This window comes from Zosterops lateralis, assembly GCF_965231275.1.
Source record: "Zosterops lateralis genome assembly, chromosome: 1".
NCBI classification, from domain to species: domain Eukaryota; kingdom Metazoa; phylum Chordata; class Aves; order Passeriformes; family Zosteropidae; genus Zosterops; species Zosterops lateralis.
The window spans coordinates 128,880,663-128,897,525 of NC_139762.1; the positions used below are offsets into that span (position 1 = coordinate 128,880,663).

General features: G+C 33.5%; 1 protein-coding gene across 10 annotated transcripts in view; it reads right to left on the bottom strand.

Moving 5' to 3' along the window:
• The window catches only part of VPS13B (vacuolar protein sorting 13 homolog B), a 438,627-nt gene that overhangs the window by 368,185 nt on the left and 53,579 nt on the right, over nucleotides 1–16,863 (bottom strand). For all 10 annotated transcript variants that reach the window (XM_083871399.1, XM_083871402.1, XM_083871397.1 and 7 more), the window contains 6 exons: nucleotides 14,518–14,692; nucleotides 9,523–9,788; nucleotides 6,888–6,983; nucleotides 6,430–6,552; nucleotides 4,561–4,698; nucleotides 3,097–3,184 (listed from right to left, as the gene is read on the bottom strand). In XM_083871399.1, coding sequence (XP_083727525.1) covers nucleotides 3,097–3,184; nucleotides 4,561–4,698; nucleotides 6,430–6,552; nucleotides 6,888–6,983; nucleotides 9,523–9,788; nucleotides 14,518–14,692 — 886 coding nt within the window. The remainder of the gene's footprint in view (nucleotides 1–3,096; nucleotides 3,185–4,560; nucleotides 4,699–6,429; nucleotides 6,553–6,887; nucleotides 6,984–9,522; nucleotides 9,789–14,517; nucleotides 14,693–16,863) is intronic.

Here is a 16,863-nt window from a genome sequence, read left to right on the forward strand (position 1 = left end):
AGAACAGAAGGATACTACCTTATAAAACCTACTCAAATCTTCAGCTGGAACTGAGTTACAATCTTTTGAATGACTCCTGAAAGAGATTTTTTTAAAACCCAGCATACTGACTTCTGCATTTATTTTATAGGCAGTTAACATATATACTTTTATCCTTCCAATTCTACACAGTGTTCAGTTCAAACGAACACTACCAAAAAGTGTAAAAAAACCATACCATCACATAAAAATAATAGGGCCAAAAATAATAAGGCCAGAAGTAGTAACAGCCTCCTTTTTCAAAGAGGAAAAATCAGACTTGCTTGTATATATTGTATGTATATGAATAATATATCTAAGTGACAGAATTTATACAAACCGCTTTCTGGAACAGTTCCAGTTAATTCCACCTAAGTGCAAAGAGAATGGGGTAGAAAACCTATTGGTTCTACTGAAGTAGGTGATCACAGATGACTTGAGACTTCACAGATGCATAAAGAAAACCAATTTTCAACTGCTGAGCTTTCAAGCTCTTTGTAAATCATATGTCTAATTCTAACCAATTGCAAATATCAAAATGAGTGCTGCATAATAAACTTGCCAGCAAAGTAGAGAGGTACACATTACAAACAAAAGGTAACTTCAACAGCACACTCTGCTAAGTCTGTAGGTCATGCAAATGAGTGATCAGGGAACTGACATGTTTCTCTGATATATAACGTTTCAGAGAAATTGTTCTGCACTGAAGCACAAAATAAAAAAAAACAGAAAAATAAAAGAAGGGGAAGATAGATAAAATGTCAAAATAAGACTACTGTGCATGACTACCTTGCTTTCCTTTAAAATACTGAAATTGATTAATGCACTTCTGTAAGTGACAGACGAAACTCCTGAGGGTTAATGTTATCCAGGAGACACTTCTGGTTTAATCAGTAATCCTATGCTTCAGGAAAGGTTAAAGGTGCAAAGAATGTGTCAAACCAAAATTGCCTTGATAGATAAAAATCTTAGAATCACAGTAACTGCCTCCTATAACTTAAGTTGGGTTCATTTTTTTATGGTATGTGGTGTAAAGTAATCGTAACTAAAAACAGTTATACCAAAATAAGAAATAGTAAAATGCAAACTTTCATAAAAACAACACATTAAAAATGCAGCAGATTTATATTGTTTTCAAAATCTTAAGGTATTTAGACCTCCACCTTAAATAAATATTTTACACCTATTTGTTTACATTCTATTTAAAAACTACGCATTTAACCTACAATATGAAAAAATAACTAGAAAATAACTAGCAGAAAGCATCACACTTGCTTTTCTGAGGAACAAAACCATTTGAAAATTTAAGATTTTAAGTTCTTGGCTCTAAAGAAACAACAACCATTTAAACAACTTAAAAATTAATTATTCTATTATTTTATGTAGCCAGGTTGCTGAAATTAAAGGAGTAATACTGAAATAAAAGCACACAGTAAGACTTGATAGGAAGCCAAGCTACGTTTTGTGAGGTGCTTTCCTAGTGACTGATGGAGAAAATAGAAGCCAAGGCTTTGAGAAAGCATCTTGGAAGAAAAAAAAAAAAAAAAAAAAAGAGAAGCTAAGGAGGGAAAAATGTAGTCAGCAAATACAATAGCCTGTCACTGAGGAAAAGAAAAGTGTTTCTGAGTTCAGTAATTTCTGAAAAGGGTTAGTTAAAAGTCAGGAAGAGATATGATCATAACATTCCTTACGCATTCAGAGAAACAAGACAAAATACTTGACAAAATCAATTTCACTTCATAATGCACATAGTTTGTGCATATTTAAATTTCTATACTAAGATTCAAAAAGGAGATAAGGCTTATCCAAAGTTTTCAACTTCTCTACATAGGAGTTCAATGTGCAATTAAACATTCATATTGTTATTACAACGAGAAGTAGTCTGCAGTAGAAGTTTGACTTGACTGCACATTTTCAGAGCTTCACACCACACCCATGGTAGAGGAAAGCCTCAGAGTCAGGAAAGAACTGCTAAATTTCCTGGTGTATGCCTCTACTGCTGAGGGCAATGGCATCATTTACTTATTTATGTAAATGCTTCATGATCCATCTCTAAGGAAACTGGAAGTTTCTTTCCTACTCCTTTTAGACTTAATGTCCAGAAAACAAAGCCGAACATTAGGAGTTATGATTTCTCTTGCATAAAAATAGAAATGCAAAGAAAAAACTAGATGAGTTGGACTATGTAGCAAGGACAGATGAACATTCAGTCACAAAATAGCGGACATTCCCAACAAATACCCAGAGAAATAGTATACACAAAAATAAATACACAGATGGAGAAGAAAGTAATATTAATTTGACAATAAAACTGCAGAACAGCAGCTGTAGATGACAGTGTTCTGAGGAGTGATGGGGAAATTATATCACAATTAGTGATAAGAATATCTGTATAAAAATATAAACATATTACTTGCTGATAGATTAACTCCTTTGTCCCAGCTTTTGTGACACTCACAAAACTAGGTATATTTCATTAAAACCACTTCTCAAACTTAGAAAATTGATAGGAATTGATAGGAATCACAAAAACTACTTAGAATTAGCCAATATCTATGGGCACATGGCTTAGGCTGATATTTGCTCATCAAATTGTTTAGATACATATATTTAAAGACAATTCTTCATGCTATCTTGCATCATTGCATTTTTCTTCACAGAAGAAAAACAGCAGTCCTTTTCATCTTCTGTGCCAAGTATATGATCTATCTCATTTCTCAAGATATTTTTTATATGCAAAGTCAAAAATAACAACTTTAAAAAAATAAGACATTGTAATTTATGAACTCCATCAATGCTGCAGGATCATTTCTTTCAGTTTAGCAACTGGCTATAAAAATATCATCAGGATTATTTATGCAGGAAGAGGAAAAAAAGAAGGGGGGAGAATATCAACAGTCAACAGCTAACCAAAACAACTAACCTCTGAAAGACATCAGTGAAGATGAAAGCATTTTAATGATGATCTTGATGGTAAATCTAAGGTAAGCTAGAGGACAGTTGGTCAAGGACCATCAGGGCATGAAAAGTCGTTGTTTCTATTATTTATCAGGGTAAACAAAGGGGAAAAAAAGGTACCTTTGCCACTGCTGCTTTCCATTGTGTACAAGTAATCCATGTAGAAAGCTCCAAACCTCTGCATTCCAGCTATCTCTGTGTATGTCTCCTACCAACAAAGCAAAGCAAACAAAGAAAATGTTGTATAAGGAAAGAATCTTTAGATTACCAACTGATAGAGAGATATTAGAGAGATATATTCATGTTTGGATTTGTGTATCAACACAGGGAAAGGCTTATCAAAGCAAAGGACAGAGGTTATCACTAAGAATTCACCTTTCTGATAGGTAATGTAACTTCCATTTGAGGCCACACAAATGCACATCCATAATTCCTGTGGACATGCTGACCAATTCATCAATAACATCTAGTCAATTAGTACCTTTAATGAAGTAAATATTCCTCAGTTGACCTCTTGCATGCAACACATCAACCTAACTAAATAAACTGAAAACTTCAGCTTGTTCAATTTGGCTTTTCTATTCAAGGAATATTGTGGTTTTATCTATCCACAGTAGGAAACTTATCACGACTCTATGCCAACATTGGGATTTATACATAATATAATATATCACACAGCAAATTTGCTTCCTCTCTTGCCAAAAGACAGACCAAGGATAAAGTAAAGCTTAAAATACAATATGGGAAAAGTTTGAATATAAGTATTTGTGACTTTACTAATTTCATTTTTTCATGTGATTCTTCAGGGTTACACTTCATCAGTAGTACTAAGAAGGTGAAAAGAGTAAAATTTAATTAAAAGAAAATTAGATACATTCCAAAATTGTAAATGGTTCACCTGTACAATAAACAAGCACAGACCTCCACCTATGAACACAGCTGGAAAGGACCACCTTGGTCATTGCAATCAATCTTTAATAATGGCAGACAACCAAGGAATAAAGTGTTACTGCACAATTTACAACAACAAAGATTAGAGGTGACTGAAAAGTTGCCTCCACAAAAAGCAGAATTAGCAAAATTTTCTCTAAGTAGACAAATAAAGAATATAAACAATAAAATTAACTTAAAATTTTAAAACAATAAAATTACTGTCCAAATCTGACAGCACATCTTAGTTTGAAGACCACAGACTACTGACAGTTGGGGTTTAAAATACATGCCGGTTAAGCTTGACTTTTGCTAGGATTCTCTCATCTGTCTCTTTTTCTATTAAAATGTTCTGTGGTTACTGCTTTTGGAAACCATGACATTAATTCAGTTTTTGGGGCAGGAGAGGAGTTTGAGGTTTCTAATGGACATATTTTTTCGGTTTGACTCTTTTTTTGGCTCAGTTTTTGTGGGTGTCTTTTTTTAACACAAACAGATTTAATTTTTTTGTCCAGCTGCAAAGTAAGATTCAGTTAAATGTGTAAAAGTAAAGAGAACTCAATCCTCTAATAGTACACAGACCTAAATAATTATAAGAAATCCATTAGAGAGCATTGGAAATTTTTTTTTGTAAGAAAAATGTAATTCTCTGACCTTATGATGAGCTGCATCCAATATAAATTCTGCACGAATACTATTATTTTCTGGACTTCTGTAATCAAATAGTGAATTGGTAAGGTATGTCATTCCTTTCACGCTCAAATTTTCTCCACAATTAAAGAAGCATGCCTCCTTCATGAGGCAGTACAAAGTGAGGTAGGGGAAGAAAAAAAAATACAGTCAAGTTAACAGCAGTTTCAATTATGTCATAACACAAATATGACACACACAGAGTAGTAACCCTCAAGAGCATATTTCATTAAGAATGAAGATGAAACAATGAAATTAATTTCATTTGTATAATACAAGTTCCTGTCCACTCCTTCCCCATTTTCAAATCAATAAAAATCATAAAAACCAATGAATATTATACGACTCATGATATGGAACATATTAGTTGCATTTTAACAACAAATAACCTCAGATCATCCTCACTCCAAATCTTGCCCCAATCCTCTTCAATACACAAACTTGTCACTGCATACTCCATTTCTGGCTGCCCAATCCTTTCAGATGCTATCTCCATCCTCTTCAAGGCAATCAGATATTTCCATGCATAACCTCATTGCTACATTATCATTCTTTATTCATCTAGATTTAACATGCCTTCTCCCAGACTTCTATCCTCCTGAAATCAATACAACTTTCCAAACAAGTTTGGAAAGTTATTAATCCAAAATCTGGAGAGTTATTAATCCAAGAAAGTTATTTAGTAGATTTATTTTTTTTTCAGCTACCTATTCTCAATTGCAGGCAGAGCCAGAACCTTTATGAAAGGACCAATCCCACAACCACAGCAGTATACAGACAGTAAGCAAGTAATAATATCACCACTGTCATAAAGCAGGTATTTCCTAAATTCCTGGACTAGAGAGTGGTACAAAAATGAGTAAGAATAAAACTCCAAATACCCCTTATTAACTAACCTAAAGGAAATTATCTCAGTTGGTCAGAGCATGGTGCTGATAATGCCACAGTTGTGGGTTCAATCCCTGTATATGGGCTATTCACTTAAGAGTTGGACTTAATGTTCTTTCTGGGTCCATTCCAACACAGACTATTTTATGATTCTGTGAAATTCTCTTGTCCACCCACCCACCCACCTCAGTCTAGTCAGGCACTTGGTATATTCTTTCATATTCTTATTTTTTCTCTTAAAAATACTTTCCAAGACTTCACAGAGCAGTAATCTCAGAATAACAGGTCTCTTTTGGGCTGTATTATTTGTTTTTATTTAAACATAGGTAATAGTTGCTGCTCTCCAATACTACAGAGCACTACCCTATCTACATTTCAACTAAAAAACATAATTATTGAATTTAGAATTTCATGCAACACTTCATTAAATATTTTTAAAGTAGTTCATAATGATACCGGATTTTGTCTTAAGCAACTGAAGATTTGCATTTAGTTAAAACACAAAAACTAATAGTGTCTAACTCCTTCACTTCATACTGCTTTCAATCTTACTGAAAAGTGAGGTAAGACATTCTTTCAGTATTTGCGCCACATTTCTATTATCTTCAGCATACAGTGTTCCCATTTTTCCCAATCTTTGGTTGATTTAAGTACTTTCAAAGATTTTCAAATGTATTTTAATTTGTTATACAAAATCAAAGTATGCCAACAAAGGTAACAATGGGTTATTGTCCAAAAATGGGTTATTTTCTTATGTCCTGCTTCTTCTCAATCTGAGATATTTGTCTTTTCAACTCTAAGAAATGGACACTGAGTTCTGTATCACAGAAACACCCAAATATCACAATTGGTAACAGCAGTCTTCAATTTCTGCAATCAGGTATTTTAATAAAGGATAACAGACGTACTTATTCAGCAAATCAACTGATATTTCAACATACTCACTTCATCACTCCTATTCATATTCTCTTCAAAATCTTTAATTCCCATAATTCCTTTAAGGCACATAGCTTGGCAACCAACAAAACCAATTTGGCAATCAAAAAAAAGTTCACCTTTCATAAGGACCTAATGAGGAAAATGAAAAAAGAAGTGATAAATTTTTAAGCCTTCTACTCTACAAGAAATAGAGAAGATAGACAAAAATTAAGCAAAATACACTTAATTTATATATTTAGAGTTTTAATAAATAGTAATCATACAAGGCACTTTAAAGATATAGTGTTTGACCACTATAGCACTGAAGTTTAGAGAGTTAAAATCTACATGATTATTGCAACAAACATATCCAATATGACAGAATATGAAAGACCAGCAATTAAATAATTTAAAAATATTTTACTGGCAACTATTTGGTACATTACTTTAAATGTATCAAAAAAGCTATGTCAATGTAAAAGTACCTCAACTGTTGTTCCTTCTTGTTCCCAGCATATAACTTCTTTGGATTTTACTTTCTGAGGGCTATAATAACTACTTTCAGCTTGCATTTCAGTGAGCTACAACAAGAGACAAATACCTTATAAAAGTCAATATTAGTATTAAACAACAGTATGGTCATCAATACACAGAACTGATAAAGACAAAGTAAACTATGGGCAAAAAATACATTAACTGTCAGGAAACAGGTGCAATTAAACAGCTGTAGCACATTATCCATATCAGTATGTCTCATATTCAACTTCTGTTTGAAATATGCTTTAACAGATTGTTTGAAATCCACTATAGTATTTTCAGTTTGCTTATCTAAAGAGAAACTCTGGGAAAAGATGAAAGAGATACACAGCTGCATTTTTAATATCAAATTAGCTTATAAACTGCTGTAAAAATCCATTAATACTTTATTTATTCTTCCCTGAAAATAATTAAACATCATGATAATATTACAGACACATTTTGGTTACAACCATACATTTTTGTTTCATGTCATGGCAATCAAGAGCAACATGCATTTATATTTCTTGCATGATTTTGATACAAAAATTCAAAATGGGAAACATGCACAGGTTAAAAAGCACAACCTACAGCTAAGAAAAAACAAGAAAAGAGGCATACTATATTGAATATAATACATTTGGCATGCAAAAACCTAAGTAAGTTTAAGTGAACAGCTTATTTACTTCAAATTCTATTTTTTTTTAAATAATATCTACACACACTCTTTGTTTTCAAGACTGGATACACATGGATGCTGTTTCAATTTAAAATTTTGTAATCCGTATGTCCAAGAAAATTGGATGAAAAAAAATCACTGATCACCCTTCACCTGTGTGCAATTATTGCAGAGGAAAAGCAATTAATTGATTAAAAGAACTCAGAAATTACAAGAATAGTTTTCACCATTATTAGAAAATGGTACATTTAATTTGGCATGATTTTTAGCTGGAATGATATCAACTGTTCAAAATGTTAATGTAGAAACTTGACCTTATTTTTTAACCAAAAAATATGAACCACAAATTAATTCCATACACTTTTTGCATGCAAGCAGAACAATGAATTCTGTTTTCTTCCTGTCACCATATTAGCATCATACATCGCATTTAAAATTTCTAGAATATAAAATGTTACATTTTGAGTAATAAGTTTTTAATCACTTCCTAATATAAAATGTGTGAACTTGCAAATGAAGCATTAGGAAAACCCTCTCTACCAAAACACATGTTCAAAAAAGTTCATACTATTTTTAATGAGTTTTCTTGCATGAGGAACAAGAGCACAAAATTACTACTGTATAACATAGTGTAAAAAAAAATATGCTGAGCCATGATAAATGAGAAATTTGAGCTTTGGTGGTTTGTTCATGTTTCAAGTGGTGTCCCAGGAATATAATTAATGGAGGGGAAAAAAATCATATTATTTATTTTTAGCCTCTTTTAATGAGGGCTGAAGCAGATTGACACAAAAGAACATGACTGAATGCTCAAATGCTGCTGCTATCCAAATTTTGCAACTAAATTTTACAGGAGGCTGAAGATTTAAAACATCAACATTGCCACAGAATTATCTACAGCTTCCAAAGTCACTTGTCTCACCCTTTCTGACAATTGCTCAGTAGCTAAATGCCTTTCTACACCATCAAACAGGCAAGAAAGGGACAGGGAGCTCCTGATGGTATTGGGTATAATCAGGCACAATTCTGGTATGAGAGTTACGAAAGTCTTGCAGTTCATCTGAAAGGCTCAAAGTCATAAAAATCATCCTAAATTACTCTGTAGCAAAGTTTTGACATTGATTTAATACATGTTAAATTGTAAAGCCAGGAGCTACTTTGTGTAGTTATGCACATAGACCTGCTTATAAATAGTTTGACACATTACAAGTATTCTGCTAATTCGATACCTTAATTTCTAACTTCTGTCAATAAATCTCAATATCTAAGTCAAACTCCCCAAATTACCTTCTGCAAGCTTACAAAATATTAGAGAGAATAGCAATAGAATAATAGAACAGCAACAATTTTCAGCTTTGCATAGAGCTAGTAGTTAAATCTTTCTCTACATACACACTTTATAGCTCAGCCTATATGTACTATTTATCCTTTTTTCCTTCAATACAATTTTAACCTGTGGAAAATTAATTCAACATTATCAGGTTAAATTTGTGTTTTCACACACAATAGTCCAAGGAAAAAAAAGTTTCTAAAAATTCGTCAAATAATAGCTCCAAACTAAAGGGATTTTTATAAAGAAATACATATTTGTCTAAACATTAGATGGGTAGACTACAGCAGTGAATATTTTTTTCCCATCAAAAAATATTAATCTAAGCAAATTAAGTGATTCCCTTTGAACATTCTAAAGTTCACACTCAAATTCTGGCACAAATAACAAAACTGACTCACACTGCCATTATCAGTCCAGTATGATGGAAGAGGAATTTTCAGTACTCACATTTCTTGTTACTCATTAACTTAATACTCCCCTCATAATACCAACAATATTGTCTTGAATCAAACAGTATATGAATGCTCAGAAAGCCGTTATGCACTTCCTCAACAAGTCAAATGAATCCTTTATGACACAGAGAAATATTTACCTTAAAAGTCACTGTTGCCTTTGTACAGTAAAACCCAACTGAAATAATATGATCCTTGAGGGACTGAGACTTCTGCTGTTCTGCTGTTCCATCATCAATTCCACCAGAATCGTTCTCTTCATCATCATAACTCACAATAGCAGGAAAAAAAGACCAAGCCCAAGAAACCCATCCTTGCTGCTGGTCATCATCTTGATGCAAATAAGGATCTTGACTAATGTACTGCGTAGGGTATTGCATTACTGAACTTGCTTCATCTTCTGTGCCTTTTAAAACAAAAGCCAAGTTAAATTTTAGATAAATCATACTTAAAATTTTAACTCTCATTTATGGTATGTGAAACTTATCTTGGACAGTATTCCACAGAGCATTCACTGATAATTGGCCTATAATCATAGAAAGTCAGTATAAATTTTAAATTACTGAATATGAGTTTTCAAACACTTCTTCAATTCATTAACATTTTTCTCCAAAAACTATTAAGCGTCTTTGCCACAGTTTTAGCATCACACATTTGCAGAGAGACCAGAATCTGCCATCTATACCACAAGCTTTCAAGACTGCTTCCATTAAGGACCTTCTAAAGCTGTAAAATTAAACCTCACTAAATAATGATATTATGATCTTGTAGTTTCCAATTTTAAAATTACATTAAAAAGTACTTCAGTTGCAACAGTCTAATGCAAATAGAGTAAATACAGAACAGATACAAAACTTAAGGTTGCAGACCTCCTTTGTTTAAAACTAAGCTTTTCAAATATTCGAAGATACAAGTTTATCTACACTCAGAAAACCTGGTATCCATCTGTGAGTCAAGTCAAAATGTTGGTCATCTGTGAAAACCATTAGATATAGCACACAGAGCAAAGGAACAACTTCCCCAAGGATTCAAGTCTGAGACTCATGATCCAAACAGGTAGGTAATATACTGCACATACAAAGAGCACAATAGCTTTTATCTGGTTTCATCACCACGCTTATGGGACTCACGAGGGCTATTAAATACTACAGAATTACTATAGGTAGTACAGGATGCAGTACTGTTCTTGAAGGTGAACGTTATGTTTAATGAATCATTTAACTGACAACAAAAATAGGCATATTCTTTTTACTTATTTTGAAACTCAGAGATCCCATTCTTATGAGCTTTAGACCTTTTACTCTTTAGTCTAATTAGTCTTCAGCTTTTTACTCTGTTTATACTTGCATAATGGAAGAAAGAGGAATAAAAAAACACTTATGAGAATTATCTCTGTGTGCTTAAGAGGCAAGGGCACCTTCTCCCACAAAGGCAGTGCAAGCTTCCTTTCTGCTCTCTCCACAGAAGTCTCAAGGATCAGATTTAAATCCAGAAGCAAATCCTGAAACACGGAAGAGACGCACACAAAATCTTGGAAAAAGCCAAGAGGAAGAACTGCCAGATACAGAAGGAAAAAACCTGAATGGAGCATGACTCAAGTAGTTCAGCATAGACTGCTGTGAAGGTCTGGCAAAAACTGAAGAAAAGGTGGAGCTGTAGAACCTGAGTCATGCATAACATTTGGTCTACCTGGCCATAAAATTCAGCCATCATTTAGCACATCCCTTTTTGAAGTACACAGAGACAACAACAGTGAAATATGCCAAGTAATACTTTGGATTATAATATTTTTTAATATTTTGGAAAACATTAAAATAAGCACCATTTTACCCTAGCTCCTCTATCTACATGCTGTGAAACATAAAACTGAAAGAGGAAGATATATCTGTTTTCTATCACAAAATTAAAACTACTACAGCCACTACATAATCACTAAACTTCAGAAGAAATTAACATCAACCTGATAAACAACACACAACATCCTCTAAACACTACAAACATAAATACAATGTAAATTCCTTTATAACAAGGAATATACAAAGGGGAGTATGTACTTGGGAAACACAGTGTCTCTTAGCTTTGAATCAACTACACTAACCATTTCATCGCCTGTAAACATATAGGATTAGTGATACATAGTGACAAACCCCCTGTTTTACATACATAAGTCTGTTAAAGGACAAAATGTTACCCTGCAACAGGTTTCTAAAGCAATTTTTTTCTAGCCATTCACAGTGGGTTCACACTGGAACAGTCTTGCTGTATAATGCAGAGCAGTGATTCCAGTTAAGAAACACATTTTATATATATTACAAGACTGCAGTGTGACTGCATCTCTCTGCTCACATGTTCAAATCAAGTTTGAACAGAACTTCAGAAATTTACTTTCTTTTAAAAGGTTTGAGACATTTATCTGTAATAGGAGTCTGGAAACTGGTATCTTTCAACATAAATATAGAATTAGCCCAGTAGATTTGACCCTTGGTATTTATTTATTTCTCTGTCTGTACTCCTTTTCAGACAGGTATGGGTAATCCAGTCTAGCCTGTGGCTACATGAATACAAATGCTGGCACTAGAGGAAGAAGGAAAATGAAAGAAGGAATACATCTCTGCTGGCAATAGCATGAATTTTCATTTCATTGAAACAGCCATGAAACTGTATGACTGAAACTCAGTACATACTACAAGGACAGAGATGTAGATGTTCATTCTTGTGTCACTAAATAACATAGACATTAAAATTCATTTTCTTATTCACAATTTGTCTGCTATAAACCAAAGAAGCTACTACAAACTCACAACAAAGACACAGGAAACAAGCATAAATGGCATGACCATTTAGCCTATGTGTTGCAAAATATTTTGCAGTAAAGATATAAATGGGCTTCTAAAACTGCCTCTACATCTCTGCCTTGGCCATTCAACAATTACCATTTGTCTTATGTTCTGAAGGAGATAGTTCTGTCAAATATATATGATCATATAATTAAGTACAATTATAATGTTGGAGCACAGCATAGTTGAACAAAAGCTGTGTAGGAAATTACAGATTTCTTTTGCAATCTTAGTCTAATCACTGACCTTTCTGAAAAATCTTTTTTATAACACTGCAAAGTTACATTATATTATTTCTTATTTAGATGGATGTTTTGTAAAAAGCTAGGAAGCTATTTTCACAGTTGTTCAAAAGAATGCAAATGGGACTGACCAACAGCAATTGCAATTCAACCCTCCTGAAGACATACATTAAAAATAGGGATGACAAGATGGACTGCCAAAGATTTTACATCTATTTGGATGTAAGAATCTCAAATTTAATTTTAGGTGCAAAAAAGACTGAGTACATGTAGGCAGATGCCTTTTAAGATTAATCTTTGCTTAAAGTGTATTTGTATCACCACCCATTACACACTTTAACCTAAAGAAGCCAAGTAAAACCCGCACAGCTCTGCTGACTTCTCTCCTCTTCACACAGTTAAAGTTTCCTTCCAGTTTTCTCATTACCCAGTCACTCTGTCTCCAATCCTTTTATTTTTTTTTTTATCCGAAAGTCATTGCTTACCCATTCCAGCTGTTCTCATATTGACTCATATGATTTCTCTATTCATTCTGTATCTTTGCTGTATTCAAATGGCCCTAGTTGCCTTACTGACTCCAGGAATGCAGCCACAAAATTCAAAAAACCCTAAATACATTGTAATTCTCTATGGCGTGAACACTTAGCCAAATTTGAGGGAAATTTCATGCTAACAAAAGAAAGATATTCATGATACAGAGACAATCCTTTGTCTGAAAGCAAGGGCAACATAGTGCTTCAGAGAAAACCTTCCGAAACTTTCTCCTGTAAATAGTACAAATCATTGGTTAGATGCGAGAACTTATTAGAAAACACTAACAATTTTTCTAAAACCTGTATGCTTTTAAAGTCTCAACAGAGTATTAGGCCAATATTTGCATAATATTAATTACTTCTCATTCTATGTCTGGTGTAATGAGCTCATGTTTGCAATGCAGAGTGTCTAGTGCAGGAAACCAAGCTTAAGAGCGAACTAGATAGAGAGAACTATTTATAGATATCTTGTAGATAGATAGAGAGAACTAGATAGAGAGAACTATTTACAGATATCTTGTTTTCTCAGTTCCACACAGCAGTAACATGACAGAGGATTCTACATCTGAAATAAGAGTGAAACAGTTATCTATGCCAAACAACAGGTAAGGCCATATTTTGGAAAAAAAAATTCCACTGTTATCATTTACCAATCACGTATCTATTTCTCTGAAACCAGAGAAGATAGCAAAGACAGCAACACAAAAATTTTTTTAAAAATTGCAGTCTTCTAATGGAAATTAAAATGGTCTATTTCTTCAATAGAAAAGAAAAAAATAATTAATTTAATAGTTTACATATAGCTTTAAACTACTGTAGTATTATAAACTTAAGCATAGCTTAAGAGAGCTATGTCACCTTCAAATGAAATTCCAAGAATTTTCTAGACATTAGCAAGCTCTTGGGTGGTGAGGTAAATCTCTCTTCCTATTTCCCCAGATCCAAATCCAGTCTGGGAAAGATAACCAAAACTTCTGTCTTAAGGAGATTAAAATTAAAATAGAAATCTCTAAATAAATTCAGAGAATTATATGAAGACAAAAAGCAGTTGAGACCAAACAAGGTAAAAGGACAGAACTATGGGAAACTGCAAACTTGCTTAAAACAAGTTCCAATATTCTATTCTCAATGACCATTTTAAAATAAATTAAGAAGCACACTTTGGGTTTTCTCTCAGGTCACATGTGGCTGCTGCCAGTTTCAAACTTGCTTATGGAAAGGTGCCTTGCTGCATGAAATACTGACAGATAAATCCAAAGTAACCTATGGTGCCACAACTCCCAAAATGGTCTTCTTAGATCATATTTAACCTCAGTTTAGTTAAGACCATCAGAATTCCTTATGGAACGTAACATTAAACATGTTTAAGCACTGCATCTTTATCCAGCATAATTAACTGCCTCTAGCAAACTGCAGACTGACAAGATACTTGGCAAGAACTGGACTTGGATACTTACACTTGCAAAAAGCAAAGAAATTCATGTTTTTAACATTTCTTCTTACAAATTAAAAGCTGTACTTACCTGTGATATTTCCCAACATATCTTTAGTGTGGCAAATCAAATCTTCACTTTCCCCATCTTTGAAGTTGCCTATTTCTCCGTAATACAGAGCAATCCCAAGCTGCATTATACGTATAAACATAGGAAGCTGCTGATCAGAGATTGAAAGTTTCAAACTTTCAACTAATGTGTGAATCTATAAGGTGAAAAGAGAATAAAAACAAATAATAACAAAGCTCTGTCATCAATAAAGTCCAGTTTTAAACCATACAACTCTATATTGGTTTGGTGTGGGCATTTTATTTCCAAATATGAGATTTGCAATACAACAGAAGACAAAGGGCTGCAAACAACTACCAAAAAAATTCACTTGGGTTGTCACACAAGAGATCTTCAGTTGAAAAGTCAAGTGAAACACCTTTTACAAATGCAGAAACATTTATGTATTTGTTTTTTAAAGTTATTGCTGAAAAACTTTCTCAAATATAAGTGATGAAAGAGCATCTAATTGAACTTTTATTTTCATTATAGAGTGTCTTTAGAATCTCTGCATACTCTAGATAACATAGGTAATATATCTAAATAAACTCAAACTTGTTTTAAAATACAGGGTCCTTCATTTTGATTCTTTCCCACTCCAAACATTGTCCCAAGTGGCCAAGTAAAGGGGGGAAGAATCAATTCCAACAGGAGTGCAGAAAACTGTTTCCTCTGAATATTCCATTTCAGAGATGCAGTTAAGGCAGTTTTCACTAAACGAAAGAAAGCTTTGCAAAGACTAAAGTTGTTGGGATGAAAACTTATCCTTCTTTAAAAAATTTAGGTGTAAAACAGCTAAATACTTCAAAATATTTTGAGTATGTGATCATTCTATAAAGACAAAGCCAAACAAGGTAAGAAAGGTACCTTTAATTAAGTAAGAGCTGCATAAAATAAAATCACTGTACCAAAATCACTGCCTAACATTATAGACATATTTTCAACTCCAGGTCCAGTTACTAAATGTTGCAGGTGAAAATAATGGAAATTAAAAGTAATTACATATCAGCATTGGTCTTAATGCAATCCAATTCAAAAAACATGAAAAAATTACTTTGTAAACAGTATAGCACTTCCATGGGTAAATAATATTATACTGGTAAAATCAGTATTTGTATAAATATATGCTATTACTTTCATATGTGTAAATTAATGAAGTCTTAGCCTGAGTCATAGAGAATGAGTAACATTGTATCAGCTGTTTACACAGACAAGATGAAATATGTCAGAATCATGCTATTTTTTTTAATTCTCTGAAAGACAAAAGCATGTAAATTCTTAAGATACATCTTGGAAATTCAAAATTAATCCTTGCACACCCATTTTCCAGGGCCAGTTAATTTAAAATTGTTAACAGCAAACGTCTTCTGTGCAGAAGAATAACAGGATGGCTAAGGAGCAATAATCTCATAGGATGTGGAAACAAACAAACAAACAAACAAAAAAGGGATTGCTTTGCCAAAAGCCTTTTTAAAGGCACACAAAGAGCATGTGTCCTAGTGGAGGACAGGAATACTAGGTAGCATTGTAGGCAATGAAGATAATTATATGGTAGCTTCACTGAAATTACATTACACTCCAGGACTTCTTGAATTATAGTATCCTCCTATCATGATCCTGTTCTTATCCTGTCAGTGGAACTCAGCTGTTCCTCAGAAGACTGACTCATCTCCCTAAAACTGGAGGAGAACTATTATCTTCTTGTTGAGTTAGCTTCCAACATAGTGCCAACATAGAGAGTGGATTTAGATGATTGACAGGCCAGACAAATGTCAGTGTTGCTCCAAATAGGTGAAGGCAGGACTCACATCCCCAGTCCGTATCAGCTCATCTGCCTCATGCTGGCCTCATTCCATGGTGAACTTCACAAGAAGAGCAACAAAAAGCTTACAACTAATAATTTTACATGCATTTCGTCACCTCCACTCATGTATATTATTTTCATTCTAAAACCAAAAGTGGGAGCTTAGTGTTCCCAGCTCAAAAGCGTACAAAAACATATCCAAGTACTTAAGAACTCCTCCTTTGAGAAGTTTTACCTCCATTAAAACTCGCTAAGGTTAGTTTAGCCAAAACTTAGCAATGGACATAGTAACCAAAATTATGAAGGTGATGAAAGTGTTCCAGGCCTTACAAAGAACCAAAAGGACACGTGTCTTGGAAACTTTATCTCAAGACCTAAAATCAGATATGCTTTAGTAAGTTAATAACACAAAGTATTAAAGTTCACATTAGCAAGAACTTCAGAGGTTTGGAAAGAAAGATGGAAGTACTGCTGGCTTTTGTCTCAAGTTGGAAAACCAATGTCCTTCAATTACCAATCCCTTC